The 16,992-nt window shown below is 42.7% G+C and overlaps 1 protein-coding gene across 1 annotated transcript in view; it reads right to left on the reverse strand.

Annotated features, from left to right (window-relative positions):
* Positions 1–16,992, reverse strand: part of flt4 (fms related tyrosine kinase 4) — a 50,844-nt gene that overhangs the window by 13,533 nt on the left and 20,319 nt on the right. Inside the window, exons 3-12 of the mRNA XM_022751710.1 lie at positions 11,010–11,284; positions 8,637–8,782; positions 8,302–8,467; positions 7,153–7,292; positions 6,907–7,078; positions 5,639–5,756; positions 5,226–5,410; positions 4,434–4,599; positions 1,229–1,364; positions 514–622 (exon numbers count right to left, since the gene is read on the reverse strand). Of these exons, the coding sequence (XP_022607431.1) occupies positions 514–622; positions 1,229–1,364; positions 4,434–4,599; positions 5,226–5,410; positions 5,639–5,756; positions 6,907–7,078; positions 7,153–7,292; positions 8,302–8,467; positions 8,637–8,782; positions 11,010–11,284 (1,613 nt within the window). The remainder of the gene's footprint in view (positions 1–513; positions 623–1,228; positions 1,365–4,433; positions 4,600–5,225; positions 5,411–5,638; positions 5,757–6,906; positions 7,079–7,152; positions 7,293–8,301; positions 8,468–8,636; positions 8,783–11,009; positions 11,285–16,992) is intronic.

The raw sequence follows: 16,992 nt of genomic DNA on the forward strand, positions 1-16,992 counted from the left end.
GGAAACGTGTCACGTATGGCTATTCTGCTGTGAAACATTTGAATTGCTTCACTACATCGGCTTAAATGCACAATAAAACTCAATATAAGTTCACACTCTGATACTCAATATAAAGGATCAAGAGAAAGAACAACATAATCAGGACTGTTTTAATTCTGACTGAACCCCTTGACTTACCACTGAGAAATGTTAATAACAGTCACTCAAAACAGAGGCTTGTGCTTAGGGGTTCGGCCCCCGGGCCTGTAGGAGGCCCGTTCAATAATCCCTCCAAGTTCTTTAGTAGAAAGTAATGTTGCTACTGAATTTTTTAAATCAAATTTTCCAATGCTGTGAGCAGCACATATTCAATTCTATTCACTACTCCATTGTAATGGTGTATAGGCAGAAATCTCACAGACGGATACCTCAACCCTGGGCAAATAAAGCCATTAGAGGCGACTTTGTGGGAGACAACCCATTCTGTGTGTTCTTGCTAAAAACACAGGGTGAAGTCTAACCCGACACACTTACTTGTTACATAGAAGTAGATCAGCCGCTCATCTTTGCCGACTTTGTTTTCAGCAGAACACTTGTACATGACAGAAACACTGGCATTTCGGATTTGAAACCTGCTCACTATCTGTAAGGTGAGGGAAGATGGATGAGACTTTAAATTATCTGGAAGAAAAACACGCATATTTTAAAAAGGAAGTGCAGTCTGCTGTCATGTAAATCTTTGAGAGCTGACACAAACCCGATTTTGTGCTGACAGGCCAACAAGAAGCAAACTCACTCAGGTGTGACTGAAAAAACATCAGGACGTTTGCATGTGCGAGTCCCTCCGTGTGATCATTTCCTCCGATGGTTGTGGTTTATAAATGTACAGGCGTGGGGATGTGCACATGTGCCCTTGCATGTGTGTCTGGGTGTGTTTATAACCAGTCTTTACAGGAAGTCTGCAGAGGAAGACTGCTCTAAATATTTCTACTGTGGAAATGGCTCTTGATTGACAAATTTTGTTATGGAGCTCAGAATTGGGAACGCTTACATAAAAACATTGGAGCCCATAGATAAGTCCACTTACATAAATGTCTTCTTTTCTGGGTTATGTCCTAATCATATTCTGTCATTATTTTACAGAAATTCAAATCCTACAATCGCACAATCATATTACAATATTATTGATTTTTGAATATAAACAGGTTTGCCTTTCCCAAAGATGAACAATTAAACAGCTGTGATGAACCTTTTGTCTTCCATCCACAACTTCAACGGACTTTTCGATAGCCTCAATTTCATTCACTGCATTTTCCGAGTTAATGTCCTGCCAGTTCTGACAGTCTGCGATCCTGTCACTCCGGCCCTTCCTGTCTCGTCGGACCCTGGAGAGAAACACAAACACATTCATGACATCTCCCCTAATTGACATGCACAGCAGAGAGTGGGCAGTGGGGGAGATTTCAGAAGCACATCAAACCAGACATCCTGAGGTTTTATGAGAATTTTTTTCCACTGACTGGATTGCATTTCCCATCTGAGCATCAGCTCGTATCCTAAAGCCAAGGCAATTATGCTAAGTGTCCTGGCAAGTAATGGAAAAACTACAGTATCAATTGCTATTATGAAAATCCATAGTGTGAATATCATAGCAGAGCTAATGAAACATGAAATGAAATGTTGTGTTGCATTTTATCCTAAAGGCACTGCTCAGCTATTTTAGGTCATGAGGGTCAGTTTCATTTTACTCACGATCAAACAAACAGGATGCATGCTTCATAAATAAATCAAATTTATACATAATACATTTTCAGAGCCCAATGTCGGGGAAACAACTCGTTTTAATTTCCTCCAAGTATTTTATAGTCAACAAACATTAGGTTATGACCGTTTGTACAAGATCCCATAGCCAATATTATCTGCAGTCATGGCCTTTGTAACATTTTTTGAATAGGAGCAGGTTGATTAGAGTATTTTTTTTAACTGTACACATATTACACGTTTTTAATGCAAACTCTGACATGTCTTAGCCATGCTTGCAGTGTGTCTCTATGGGATGGCAAAGTTGGTCTGTCAGTTGCTCCATATCTGTCCACCACTGCAGACTGAAATTTACTCAAGCGTTATTATCAGATCAAACTTTCAATTTGTAAAATACTTTGGATTGTGAATAGTTACGAAATGTTAGCATGCTAACATGCTAAGGTCAGACGGTGAACAACATTATACCTGCTAAACATCAGGACGTTAGCATTGTGAGCATGTTTGCTTTCAGCCATTAACACCATTGTGCCAAAGAAAATTTCATGTGGGAAAAACCATACAATTTCTCTATTACTAGTCCCTGTTCCTATGGTGCTGTACCACATGCTCCTGTGGTAAATTCCTGTGGTGGCTTGTATGGTATTTTGGGACATTTACCACAGGATTGTACCTCAGGCTTTGTGGTACTGTACCATAAATTCTGTGGTATTGTACCTTACTTTCTGTGGTGTACCACATGCTTATGGTAAATTGCTGTGTTGTTTTTGGGGACGTTTATCACAGGATCATATCGCAGGCTCTGTGCTCCCATACCACGGGTTAATTACCTTAGAAAATGCAATTTGTGCTAAATCTATGGTACAGTACCACAGGTTTTGTGATATATTACCACAGAATTGGCTTTACCTGTGTTACTGTATGGTCATAACACATGAATACTACTGTTTTTACAGAAAGACTAAATAAATTAAAAAGATAGATAGTATTCTCGACCAGACAGTGTTAGACAATACCGTAGGGATATAAAATCATGTCTGTATGCCAACTATGAAGCTACAGCCAGCAGCAGATTAGCTTAGCATATCAGCAGCTAGTCTCGGCTTGCCTTGACTGGCAGTTGCTCTCAAGAAGGTTGGATGTTTAGGCTGAGTTTTTTTTTTTTTTTTTTTTACCTTTGGACAGAGCCAGGCTAGCTTTTCCCCCTGTTTACATTCTTTATGCTAAGCTAAGCTACCTTTCTTCTGCCTGTATAGTTTCATTTTTAATGTACAGATATGAGATCCTCAAATGGGAGAAGAGTCCCAACAACTGGACCATGTGAGCATATATTTGTCCATTCAATGCGACTAATCCAGATACTGCTCACATACTACTCAAGTGTTTGTGGGACTCTTCACTCTTATGAAAATGATTTTTCAAGCTTTGCAGAGAATTATGCCCAAAACAGCTAAGTTGAATTGTGTCTTTCTCAAGTACACCTCGGCAGACTGCTGTGACCCAAGACAAATTCATTCAAGTCCTACACTATATGTTTTACCATCAGATTTAAAAAAAGGAAATTCAATCTTATACACCGCAAAAGGTCAGCACAGCCATCTCTCAGTTAGTGCCAATGAAATGTCATATTGGATGTACATGAAACAGAACATGAACTGGACAGCTGGAGGTGAGGTTGAGCTTAACCTGCCACTGTTGTGTGTTTCAGTGTGTACTGTCTGAGAACAGGGTGGGCGCCTCAGGTCTGCACTCATGTGGTACACCCACATGGAAAGGTCAAGAGAAGCAATAAATTCCGAAATTAAGCCTCAGAGGAAGATTGAGGAGGCAGGTGAATATTAGGATATTTCAGTGGGAGCAGCCACACAGCGGGGGTTTAAAGGAATAGGAAATAACTGTAATCTACTGTGTATGGCTGTCCTGAGAGTCCATTATATCATGTTGTAGGATTCAGCAGAGATGAAGGTGAGAAAAAGCCCAGGGCAATGCCTGGCAATAATTGACTCTGTGTGTGTGTGTGTGTGTGTGTGTGTGTGTGTGTGTGTGTGTGTGTGTGTGTGTGCGTGTGTGTGTGTGCGCGTGTGTGCGTGTGCACGCGTGTGCGCGCGTGTGTGTGTGTGTGATAGCCTATATTGCACGCAGATGAGCTCAAACACACCTAGGTGGTTTATGTTCATCATTGAGCAAGTGAAGTCTGTGTTTGCGTATAGTGTGAGGGTCTGTGAGCACATTATGTGTTTGTCTGTGTATGTCAGAAAGTGAAACTACTGAACCATGGCGGATCAGCCGCAGAGTAACAGGCACATTATTACTGCACGGGGGAGGAAACAGGTTCGACATCACACAGACGTACTTTCCTTTCATCGCCTCTTTCCTCTGTTTACTTCTCCTCCACCTTCCTCTTTATCTCTGCTCTTTTCATCCACCTCCACCTCTCTTTCTTAACCGCCTCTTTCTTCATTGTCTCCTCCTTGTCTTCGTCACTCTGAGCCAGTGGATAATTTCAAACTGACCTCTTCTCGTTATTCAGTCCTCACGTAACGCTTCACTACCTGCATCCCACTCCTCTCCTTTTTCTGTCCCGTTCGATCAACCCTTATTTGCTCCCACAGTGGTTACACAGAGTTTCCGAAGATATACATGTATCAGTCCTGTTTGTGAGTGTGTGTAAATGTGAGAGAAGTTTTTCTCACAGTCTGCTGCGGGTGCTGTTGAGAACACACGGGCCCCACGCTCTCCACTTCCAGCTGATGTTAGGAGCTGGGAGACCATAGGCGGTGCATGTTAGAGTCTGACTGCTGCCACTGGGGTACGGGCTGGATGGCTCTGCCACTTCTTTCTCATGAATCTGTGGGGGGACTGGGGAAGACGAGAGGCAATTAATCCATCCATACAGCCAGCCATAATATTTAGGGTCAAAGACATATCCCAGTGTATGTTCACAGGGCAACACCCTCTGTGTCTTTTACTCCCATTCACAGCTGTGAGACATTTAAATTCTCTTGGTGTAGAACTAGTTTATGATTTATCATTTATGATACCTTCATGAGCTCATTTGTCTTTGCACGCCCTCTGTAATTTGTACAATGGGTGGAAGCAATAAGCTGATGTTACATCTGCAGATAGAAATTTAACAAGAAGTTGAAGCAGGTCCCACAACTGATCAGTCTGTCTCCACCACCATTTTGTGCATATTTTGTTTACTGTTTCTGCTTTTGCAATAGTTAAGCTTTTTTTTCTGACAAAAAAGAAAAAAATAAGATTTAAATTTTCCCCACAGATTCAAAAGAACATCAGGATAGACCCTAATTATGCTTTTATGTTTAAAGCCAAGCACTTACCATAATTCTTCCATTGTTGTGCTTGAAACAACTTAAAATGCACTGCACTGTCTCTGCCTGTCTTAGAAAAACCTCTAGAGTTTTGTCAACTAGTGCTCATCTACACAGAACATCTGGTGTGATTCAGACAAACAGTCTAGTTACCGTTGACAACAAGCGTGATGTTGAGCCTCCTCTCCAGCGCAGCGGCACTATTTTTCAGCACCACCGTGTAGTTCCCAGAATCCTCCTGACAAACATCCTTAATCTCCAAAGCGTGGTTAAGGTGCATCCTCATTCTTTTCATCTTGAACTCCGGACGGTGGTTTATCAGCTTTCCATCTCTATACCTGGACACAACACAGACACACACACACACACACACACACACACACACACACACACACACACACACACACACACACACACACACACACAGTTGCTACACCACAGACTACACTCTTGCTGAGGTGCTTTGCCCCTAAACAAATCTGAACATCTCAGTTGCGTGAGGCTTAATTACGCTTTTCGAAATTGCCCATTAGATTTAATGAATACATAAGAGAGTCTGATCTTACCACTGTGTTTCGGGTGTGGGGAAGGCAGTCACATTTACTTGTAATTTGAAAGACTTCTGGCCAGCAGTTACCTCCACCACTGGTCCAGTTCTGTAGTCGAGGCTGATAAATGGCCTATCTGAAAGAAGAGACATTCACTTGTTCACAAAATGTCAGTAGAAATGTCCACTGGAACTTCTCAGATCAAACCTGTGTTGTATCTGTACAGTAACTTAAGTTTGTATGGAAATTTCCAACACATTTTAATGCTGTGAGTCTGGGTCATCTTTGGGTTCAGAGCCACCATTCAATTTGGTTTCCTTTAGCAATTCATTTAAAGCAGTTCTTTTAGGAAGAAATTATGCTTCTTCTTCTTCTTCTTCTTCCAAATGGAAAGTTTAAGCAATAAAATGCACCATTGCTCAGTTCAATGCCCTGAGGGTTCTGTGTGCTATGTGTCACTTCAGCAAGTGACATAAGGCTGTTTTAATATGTTTTTAGCCATGCTAGCTGCATGGCTCTAGGGACAGAATGTCAGTCTGTGGTTCAGTCCACCACTTGTCTGGTCCAGACTGAAATATTTCAACAACTGTTTGATGGATTACCATGAAATTCATTACAGATATCCAGGGTGTCCAAAGGATAAATCTTATTGACATTGGTGCTCTTTTGACCTTTCCTCTAGTGCCACCAGCAGGTCAAAGTTTTAACTTATCAAGTGAAATGTCATCTACAAACAGGATTGGCACAAAATCTTGCTTGGAGGTTCATCATTCCCAGCCGCACCTTGAGGTTGACATGTGGTTTGAAGTGAAATATCTCGACAACTGTTGGATGAATTGCCATGAAATCTTGGTCAGACATTCACGTCCCACTAAGGAATTGAATTGTAAAAACTTATGGATTGCATCTCTTTCCATCTATTGCCATCAGGTCAAAATTTAACTTGTCCAAAACTTTTATACCTGCAAAACTAGAGACATCTCCGCTATCCTCAGGTGTACCCTGTGTTTAGTGCTAATTAACAAATGCTAAACATTATACCTGCTTAACATCAGCCTGTTAGCCTTGTCATTGTAACCATGTTAGCATCCTGATGTTGGCATTTGGCTCAAAGCCCTGTTGTGCCTAAGTACAGTCTAACAGAGTTGCTGGCATGGCTTTAGACTCTTAGCATTGTTGTCATCTACATATACCCATGGTTGGTATGTATTTAAGCTAAGAGACTGATCTACTGAAATAGAGGAAGGCCAGGTAGTAAATGTAGACTGCTCTTTGCTAGTGCTTACCATGAACTATGACCTGAGTTTGTTGGGTTTGTGTTCTGTCCGTGCTGGTCACGTTGCAGTAGTATGTGCCACTGTCTGTGACATTGACACTGTGGATAGTCAGGATGCTAACAGCCTCTGTGGCATGAGACAGAGCTTCACGATGGGGCTTGGTGTCCACCCAGCTGTTGGTCTGGCAAGAAGAAACACACTCTGAGTATCAGAAAACACTCTCTGAAATTCAGGTTGACTGCTGCTGCTACGTACCTCTTTGCCAGGGTAGGACCACTGAATGTCCACCCCAGCGTTAAACTCCACCAACGCTGTGCAGTTCAGGGTGAGGGCCTCCCCCACCATCAGCTCCACTGGGTCCTCAGGAAACAGCTTGACATCGTAAACCTGACTTCCTGTCCGGGAAAAAGAAAAAGGGGGAGGGAGAAACAGAGGGACAGAGGGAGGGAGACAGTGAGAGAGGTCACGGTGACATTGTCAGCAGTTTTTCCTTCCTTGCTGGACCAGAGGAAATGACTTTCCTTTGGACCAGAGGAGCCATCTCACTATAAAAAAGCTGTCTGTCACAAGTTCACATTTATGTGCCAAGCTATATATCAGTGAAGGAAATTAAAATGGAGTACAGTGAAGCCTCAATTCCAGATAAGAGAGAAAAGGCAAGAAAGCTTTGGACACTGGCCTCTGATATTCAAGCCACCTCTCTGTGCAGTCACTGGAAATGACATGTGGTGAAAAAAAACCCATATGCTGGTGATGTCTTTGCAGCAGACTGTGATAGCCTGATTGTTCAAACGCTCCATTACCGTTCCGAGTGAAGACTAGCTCTCAGTTTCTCCTGTGACTGATGCTGCTGTTACTTTTGGCCAGCGGTGGGTATGAGTTTCCTTTCGCCCTCTGAAGTGAGAGGTAAATGATCTCACACAACATAGCAAAGAGCCTGCGGGTCTTTCAGAGTTCAGTCCCGACGAGAGGGAACCTCGACATAAAATCCTGTCCCTTCATCTTAGTTTCTTAAAATTTAATTATGCCCTGGCCTTCTCTTCCTTTCCATTCTTTTCTTTAAATTCTGCTAGGATAATGGCATGTTCCCACATAAAAAAGGGAGTAGTTGACATTAAATTATTATTCAGAGACACTATTAAGGCATAATTTGCTCAATGACTGCCTTACAAAATTGTTGTGACAATGCAGTTGGCCTACCACAATCTTTCATTTTCAAGCTTTTTTTCTTTTCAACAAGAGCACAACCTCAAATCTAATCTAATAAATATTTGTACTGGGCGTTTGCTGTTCTGCTGTGTTTCTATTGCTGCTAAATTTAAAGTTTGTATGAACATTTGACTAAAACACCAAAGGGTACTGAACCCTGTAAACCTGAGTCAACACCGATATGATGTGTTTCACCTGTAGTGTGGAGCAGATAGTTGGCAGATTGGTACTCTTTGCCGCCCAGTGTGGCCACACACAAAACTCCGATGAGCATCGATGCACTGTCTATGATTTGTCGGGGAATAGACCAGCCTCGCTTGTTGTCCCATGTCATCCCGCTCTGCTCCAGAGGTGAGGGATACTGAGATAACGCGCATGCACACACACACACACACACACACACACACACACACACACACACACACAAACACAAACAAAAAAAAATAATTGCGTGAGCTAAAATCCTTAATTAAAACTTGACAGCTTAAATTGGAGGGATAGAGTGTGAGAAATCTGTGGCGAGTACAAACCGCATGGAGAGTGACATTCAGATCGGGCACCGTGACGAGACATGGCACTGTGATGTGCGTGGAGAAGCGTGTGATTAAAATGGTCTCCAGGTCATTTCCATTGCCCTCGCTGTAGCTGCCTCTCCTGAGGAAAGGGTGCTCAGGGTCTGGATGCAGATAGAAACAGAGAGCTGTTAAAAGGTAACGCTGATAGCAGCTGGGATAATGACAGCTATTACTGAGGTAACTTCATGAACGGACAGGCAGATATCTCACAGCCTGATAATGACCCCCAAAGACACACCATACGTGGATTTAATCACGATTACCATGTAATGCAACAGTTCAACCTTTCCCTGCACAGTAAATAGCATTAAGAGCTACTATTACATGTCAGCTTAGGAACAGAAAGCCGAGGGGTTTAATCCTCCTCTAAACAGTGTTACAATTTCACCCCGAGATGTCACACCTTGATTTTTCCCTTTTTATTGTCTGCGACTTGCAGCTAGTGTTGCACACAGCTGTGGGAGACATCACAGAAACTGTCACCAATTTACATTGCAACCGTTATCACTATAATACCTTATATTCCCACAGCATGAGCGCACACTATAATGAAAATGCTTATCTCTCAGTTCTTCCTGTCAATGGCAGTGAATTCTGTATAGCAGCCAAAGATGTTGTATGACTACAAACTGCTCACTTCTTTCTTTATTTCTTTTTTTGACATGATAAACCTCCTATTATATTCATGCTTTTTTTGCAGCACTTCAAGCTGGTGCAAGGGTGGGGTGGGTACAAACAGTCCTATCGAGAGGCTTATATTTCTCCCCTGCGGTGGTCTAAATACACACAGGTAACAGAAATAATACACAACTCCTCGCAGTTTTAAGTTCTTCACAATAAATCACTGTAGGTATTAGACTGCAATCGGTTTGGAAGAGGAAATGTCCCACCCGGGGCAAGAAGAGTTTGCAAAGCATGAGGGATATGAGCCTGGGTGTGTGTGTGTGTGTGTGTGTGTGTGTGCGTGTGTGTGTGTGAGAATGTAGGTGAAAATGTGTGTCAGAGGAAGTGTTTGTATATTTTGCATGTGCCTGTGTGTGTGTGTATGCAAGCCAGCGCATTTACAGTACATTCATGCATTTGGGTCATACTGTACACTCGTGTGTTTTTGAGTGTTTATAGGATTGTGTGCAGCATATACGGGTTAAAGGGTCGGTGTCTGCCTGTTTAACTGAACCCACATGCGTCCTTTCTCATCTCCCTACACGCTGGGTCTAATTTATGGCTGTGATTTCATCTGCTTCTGATCAGCCCCCTGGTTAGATCTGTGGAAACTGTTTTGGCACCTTGTCAGAGGGGATAAACAGACGTTTCACACGAGTGGACTGGTCAGCAGGACTCCCCTACATGACAATCATCTGTCTCTCTATCCTCCCCCTTCTACTTCTCTCCCACAGCACATGGAGCAAAGTGAAGAAAAGTAAAAAGGCAGCTCTTAAGGCCAAGCTCAGAGTCCTAGAGTCAGCCTAAAACAGGGAAAGTGAGAGCAATGGCTCTGAATCCTAATATATGACACACTATGAAACAAGGAAAGATGTGTAGCAAACATTTTATCGTGCAGCCCCAATCAGATTTGAGGCTCTCATAAATAACATGTAAAGCCTCATGAGACTAAAAGAGAGCTCATGCTGTATTTCAATCTTCATAAATTAATAAAATATCCTTTCTGTAATTAGAAAAGTGAATGAACAGCTCTTTCCTACCTTTATCAAACACTTTGCATCTCTAATTTCCGAAACATTAATCTTGCCAGCCTCCAGGGTTTTCCTGGGGCCAAGTCAACAACCTCCAGTTCTAATAATGCAGGGGTGGCTTTGATATTGAAGTCATATTCAAACAGGAGATCTGTTGCAGTACGACAGCTATGGTTTTCTTGTGAACAACCCAAGGAAAAGAGAAACTAAAGCCTAAAGTGTCCACATAGCCAAGCCAAAGAGCTGCAGACCAGGGCAGCAGGCAGGAGATGAAAGATGCTCTCTTTAAATACAGAGCAAGTTCAGACAGCTAAATGGCCTCGCAAACTGCAGACTGACTACAACATAAAATGACTTCCGAGTAGAAAAGTAAAGTCATGGATGAAAATAAGATGTTTTGTCATTTCATTTTCATATTTGAGATGCACTGAACCCTGACAATTACTTTTAAATGAAATAAGGGAAAGACTGAAGCAGACCTTTATAATGAATATTTTATGCTGAGCCAGCGAGGTGAATGAGTCATTTAAATATTGTGACTTTTCATTGTCAAGCGAGTTTGCATCAGCATGAGTGTATGCGTGTATGTATCTGTCTGTGTGTGGGTGGCTGTGTTTGTGAATGTGTGGCTCACCCCTGACAAAGACATAAATGCTGACGGCAGTGGTGCCGTCAATGATGACCTTGGCATCCTTATAAAAGCAGCGGTAGTAGCCGGTGTCTTTGCCCCATGCCCTGTTCAGGACCAGCCTCTTGCAGTACGGCCTCCCCGGCTGCCCTGGACACTCGCTGACTAAGGCGACCCTCTGCCCGGTGGCCCTGGGGGTCGACAGCTGGGCCTGACGGTCGGTTAACTCCTGTCCCACCAGAGTCTGATCAGGCCAGGTCCAGGCCAGAGTGTGCTGTCCCCTGAGGATACATCCAGTCAAAGGACATGGAACAGATTTGACATTAGTATGACCATCGGATAATAAATCATCACCCACAGGTAATATTAGGAAGGATAGGTTCACATTTTTCTATCTCTATAAGCCTATCTTAAAATAATAGCTCTTTGTATATATATGCACAACTGATTAGTACTTTAAAAATATAAACCTATTCCTTTAACTATTTAAAGTTTCTATTTTAAAAAGTCAAATTACAGCCATTACTCACATTCTACTTGTAAGTGTCATGTTTTGACTATTAAAGTTGAGACCAAAGTGTTTGTGTGTGTGTGTGTGTGTGTGTGTGTGTGTGTGTGTGTGTGTGTGTGTGTGTGTGTGTGTGTGTGTGTGTGTGCGTGTGTGTGTTTGTGTGTGTGTGTGTGTGTGTGTGTGTGATGCTATAAATTCGTCTGTGTATCCACATATCCCTGTTTGCTTTGTGCTTTGTCACATAAATTCAGTTATGGGTGGACATGCTAACCTGGAGGCATTATGAGCGAGATTGAGCAGGATAATAATGGTGGTCTGAAAACTGATAGCTATGCTTTCACCACCTGCCTTCACCAACTGCAAATGTCAATGTACAAACATTTGCAGGCGGTGCCAAAATGTGATGACAGGGAATGGGCAAAGGGCAATGGAAGTATTCTGTGGGTTATTTTCCAGCCCTTGTGAATAGCATCTATCTGTCTAGATTCGATAAAAATGTACATTGTGAAGACTAAATTGACTAAAATGAAACTGACTTTCTCTCCCTCAGGATTGGCGAAAATGTGAGGTTTACATGCAAACAATTATTCAAGACCTGTGTTGGGAAAAGTCCAAAAGTATCACCAGCTTTCCAAAGACAGCATTTTTTTGTGCCGCAGAGACAAAACGGTCAGTGGAGTGACAGCTTGGCAGTGGACAGCGTAGCAGAGATTTCATAAGGATAAAGGACAATTATTATGAGTGAATTCATATCTCACATTGACTTGGTTTATATGAGTGCTGGCTTTGTTTTAGAACAAAAAGTTTCTATGTCTCTTATAGGACATGAGCTTTTATTACTTGTATGGTTTAGAAAATGTAGAGTACCACTTTTTTCCCTGTTAACAGAGTTTTTTGTGTGATTTTTTTTTATTCAAACTGCGTCTGAGAATAGTCGCTGTCAGTAAAACCTGCAATTTTGTGCTTCATGAATAAAATTCACATGACTATTTTCCATCAGAAACACACTGCATAAAAAATGCTCTGAAAACTGGACTGAAAATCTTTAATAATAACAATGAATCACTGGTTGAGGAAGTAGTAGTAAAATAACAGTAGCACCCATTGAAAATACTCAATTACAAGTAAAAGTCTTACATCATTTATGTTACTTAAAGCAGCAATACGTTTTTTAAAATTTTGTTTTAATTTATCATTATGAAGTAAATGAAATGAAATGAATTTGCAGGCTATAGAATAATGACACTATCTGCATTTAGATTGGTTCCCTATAAGCCTTGCTTTCACTATGCAGTTCTGTCTGCCACCAGGTACAAAATCTCCCAGGAAAATGAATGCTTGATTTACGGCACAAAGGAAGTGCATCTGCCACTGCACAACCTGAACAGAAAGAGGATAGCGCTTTGCTTTAGGTAGCAGAAATGGTGGATGGTGGAACAACCAGAGTACCTGTGGACACACTACCCAGCACCGTTGCCGGAGGAGGCAAAAAAGACGAAGACAGAGTGACAGAAACTGAACTGGGACAGAAATTCAGTTCTGGGCTACTGCTGGGACTGAAGAGATGGCTGGTAAAGAGACTGGCAGGGACTGTTTCTAAGGTCCATGTGAGAAATGTTAAAAGTTATGTTACATTGCTAAGAGAGTGTTGTTTTTATATTATGATGATTACTGTTGCTATGCGTTAGGGGGCGCTAGGGTGAAACTCAAGGCAGTCACACACACATAGGGAGACACCAGAAGAACAGGATGTCATGTGACCGCCTCAGTTGCTTAAAGTAAACAACAACTTCTAGCATGGCGAAGTGGCGGTTACATGAAAAGGGAGAGTAGGTTTTTCTCCAGGTGCGGTCAGATCAGAAGAAGGAGGCACTGTGCCAAGAGGCTGGGACCAGCCTGTGCACCAACGAAGGGAGAGCTAGGTCTAAACCACAGCCTCTCCCCAGCTTTTTCACCAGATAGTTACAAAAATATATACAGGACTCTGTGTAACTGCTAAGATAGACACTCTTCTCTGGGACATTGACCACAGCTAACTGCTTGCAGACTGGTTTTCAGATCGGAGGAGATCCATGTACATGCTGATTTTGATTCTCTAATAGCAAATAAATATTGGTTTCAACGGAAAACTTCGAGTGGAGAACTCTTATTGCAAATAAACGAATACGCTGACAAATTTGGTGACCCTGACGTGATTTGCAAAAGAGAAATTGGATCCGGCCCATGACTGAAGATTTTCAGNAGGTCTAAACCACAGCCTCTCCCCAGCTTTTTCACCAGATAGTTACAAAAATATATACAAAACTCTGTGTAACTGCTAAGATAGACACTCTTCTCTGGGACATTGACCACAGCTAACTGCTTGCAGACTGGTTTTCAGATCGGAGGAGATCCATGTACATGCTGATTTTGATTCTCTAATAGCAAATAAATATTGGTTTCAACGGAAAACTTCGAGTGGAGAACTCTTATTGCAAATAAACGAATACGCTGACAAATTTGGTGACCCTGACGTGATTTGCAAAAGAGAAATTGGATCCGGCCCATGACTGAAGATTTTCAGTGGGACCTGACCTGACTTGACTCCTAGTCACTCACGAGCGTGCTCATGAAATAAGGTAAACACAAGCCTGTTGTTTTAAGAACCAAAATTCTGTACATTGGCTACATTTAAATTCCTGTGAGTGCATAGGAGGTAAGGTGGCTTACGGAATAAAGTGAATAGAGTTAAAAGATAAATGTCATTGTATTGTGTAATATTGGAGAATCAAAATTAAAGAGAAAAAAGAGATGAAGAGAAGGAAGTAAATGAGATAAGATGAGATGAAGTATTGAGAAAACAGATACGTGAAACTGCACCTACAACCTTAAGTTGGGAGGATAGCAATTGGAATAAAGGTTTTTGACATCACTGTTGACTCACGACCTAAGATCGTGATCAGTGGATGTAAAAGTTTGGAACATATTTGATCTCTGTAATACCTGAGATGTGACTAGTGGAATAATATGAAGTAAAGACTGGAGGAAGACTAAACTCTCTGGTTCGTGAATGGTACCTGGAGCCAGCTGACTAGTCCATGCTAGTCTGAAAAGTACCACTAAGAACTCACATCTGTAGACGTGCAGTGTCTAGTCTGTTGCATTGTCAGTAAGAGATAGATGTGTGTGTGTCTCCTAATGAGCTCGACGGCAGAGGCAAAAGCTCAGGGGAGACCATGAAATTAAAAAGTAAAAAGTAAAAATTGTATGGGGTAATTCCTGTAAAAAGCGGACGGACGTGTATTGTTTGGAGCAAAATAGGGTGTGAAAACGCTAACGGAGTGCTCAGATAGTTACATAGTCTTAGGAGACATTGGGAATTCACATACACGTTGGCAGTGAATAAGAGGCCTTTTTAGAAGTGTGAAGCATGCAATTAATGAGTGAATGGTGAAGTGGGGTGGTAGTGATCAACAGTGTCTTGGTGGAAAGGGGAGCAGCGGAAACCTAGCGGTGATAACATAACCTGCTTGAGCTGTGGAAACCTAGTGGTGTTAACAGAAGCAGCATTCCACCAATTGGGCCAGTTGCTCGGGTGAACTCCATACAAACTGGCTGGCTGTTGAGGGGAATTGAGAGCCTGGGGGAGAGTGAATTGTGAGAGGTCATTGGCATGGGCAAGGAGGGAGGCAGTAACACTCCATAGCTTCCACATTAGTTGTGACAGCGGGAAAACATTCCTGGGGCTCTGCCTATGCCAGGATGAAGAAAATAAGAGATAAAGAAGTAACAACCACAGCGCTGTGTGAGATCATCACCACCATAGGAAAGCAACAACAAAGGTCAAAGAAAGATAAGCGAGGGGAGGCAGGAAGGGAAAACACGAGAGTCATGACTCCCATCACACCCACACCAGAAGAGGAAAACAAAAAGGGCCAAGGTCTGGCTATGGCACCCTCCCTGTACCCAGCCCTACCAATCGAGCCTCCCCCATACCACAATGCTTCAATGAAAGGACAGACTAAAGAAAAAGCCATCCAAGCACCTCTATTACGTGTTAAGACAGGGGTTTTGGACATAGAGATGACAACTGATGAAAATAATCAGAGTTTCCAAAAAGAGATGGCCGCCATGTCTGAAAGAATGGTGAGTGTAATGAAGACTATTAATGAGAAAGTGGGAAAGTTAGAGAGCTCAACAATAGAACTCTCCACCAATCATGCTGATAACGCATCCTCCTCCGCCTCCACTGTCTCGTGCAGGTCAAAGAGAGACATTGGCCCTACCCCACTAGTGGCTGAAATGGGGGCATCTGGAGTTCAATGCACAGCTGATGATAAAGAAGAAACTACTGAGGATGAAGAAGGAAATGAAGAGGAGGAGAGACAGGAGCCATGGTAACTACAGGGCCCTGACCTGAATGGCTGGCAGAGTGTGAATCTGAAGCCGGTAGCAGGCGTAATTACCGGACAGTTCAACGGACATCTTGAACCCAGAAGGAACCCCTCATCTACCCACCACATGGAGCTACGGCCCAGAAACAAAGGTGGTTCAAAGGAACCTCCTACTGGGGTGGGCAGTTATCCATTAAGGGTAACGACTACTGGAGCCCCGGCCTACGTCCCTTTCGCACACCGGGACATGGAAGGCTTATTGGCCAAGCTACCACCATTAGGAAGAGGAGCATCTGACTGGATCACTACCTTAGAAAGCTAAACCATGGGAGAGACCCTGTGTGTAGGAGACTTGAGAGCCCTCCTTGGGAAAACCGAAGGGAAAGAAGTGGCGAAGAAAATACTAAAAGAAGGGGGAGTGACGAGTGGAACACCTGATAACACACCTCTGAATGCTGTCAGAAACCAAGTGTGGAACGCCATGAGAAGAGAATATCCTACGGAAAGAAATGTGGACAGCGTGGGAGAAGTTAAAATGAAAAAGGATGAAGACATGTTGGATTATCTAAAGAGAGCAGCGGAATTGTGGGCCAAACACACGGGGGCTAGACATGATTCCAGCGACTCAATGAAGGCACTGTGGCGAATGCAGTGCATAAGAGGCCTCCCAGAAGGAGTCCAGAAAGCAATGAAATAAGTGGTGGGACTTCAGAAGCTCCCATATAAAATGTGGGTTGAACACTTGGATCACCACCATCATAGATATGAAGACAAGTTAGAGCAAGAAGAGGAGGAGACAAAGAAACTGTCCTACCGTCTGCTGAAACAGCAAGTATCAAATATACTCCATGTCACTGCCAGCAGCAGTAGCAGTGATGAAATGTAAAGGACACCAGAAATTGGACAACGACACCATTCCAGGACATCACTATAGATTTTACAGACATGGGAGCAGAAAACAGAACAAGAGGCTACAGATACTTGCTGGTAATGGTAGACCAATTTACCAAGTGGGTAGAGGCCATTCCCTGCAGGAATGAGTCTGCACAGACTGTAGTAAAATGGTTGAAAAATGAGCTCATCCCCAGATACGGGGTTCCCAAGA

The sequence above is a fragment of the Seriola dumerili genome, unplaced genomic scaffold (assembly GCF_002260705.1).
Source record: "Seriola dumerili isolate Sdu_G_001 unplaced genomic scaffold, Sdu_1.0 BDQW01000161.1, whole genome shotgun sequence".
NCBI lineage: Eukaryota > Metazoa > Chordata > Actinopteri > Carangiformes > Carangidae > Seriola > Seriola dumerili.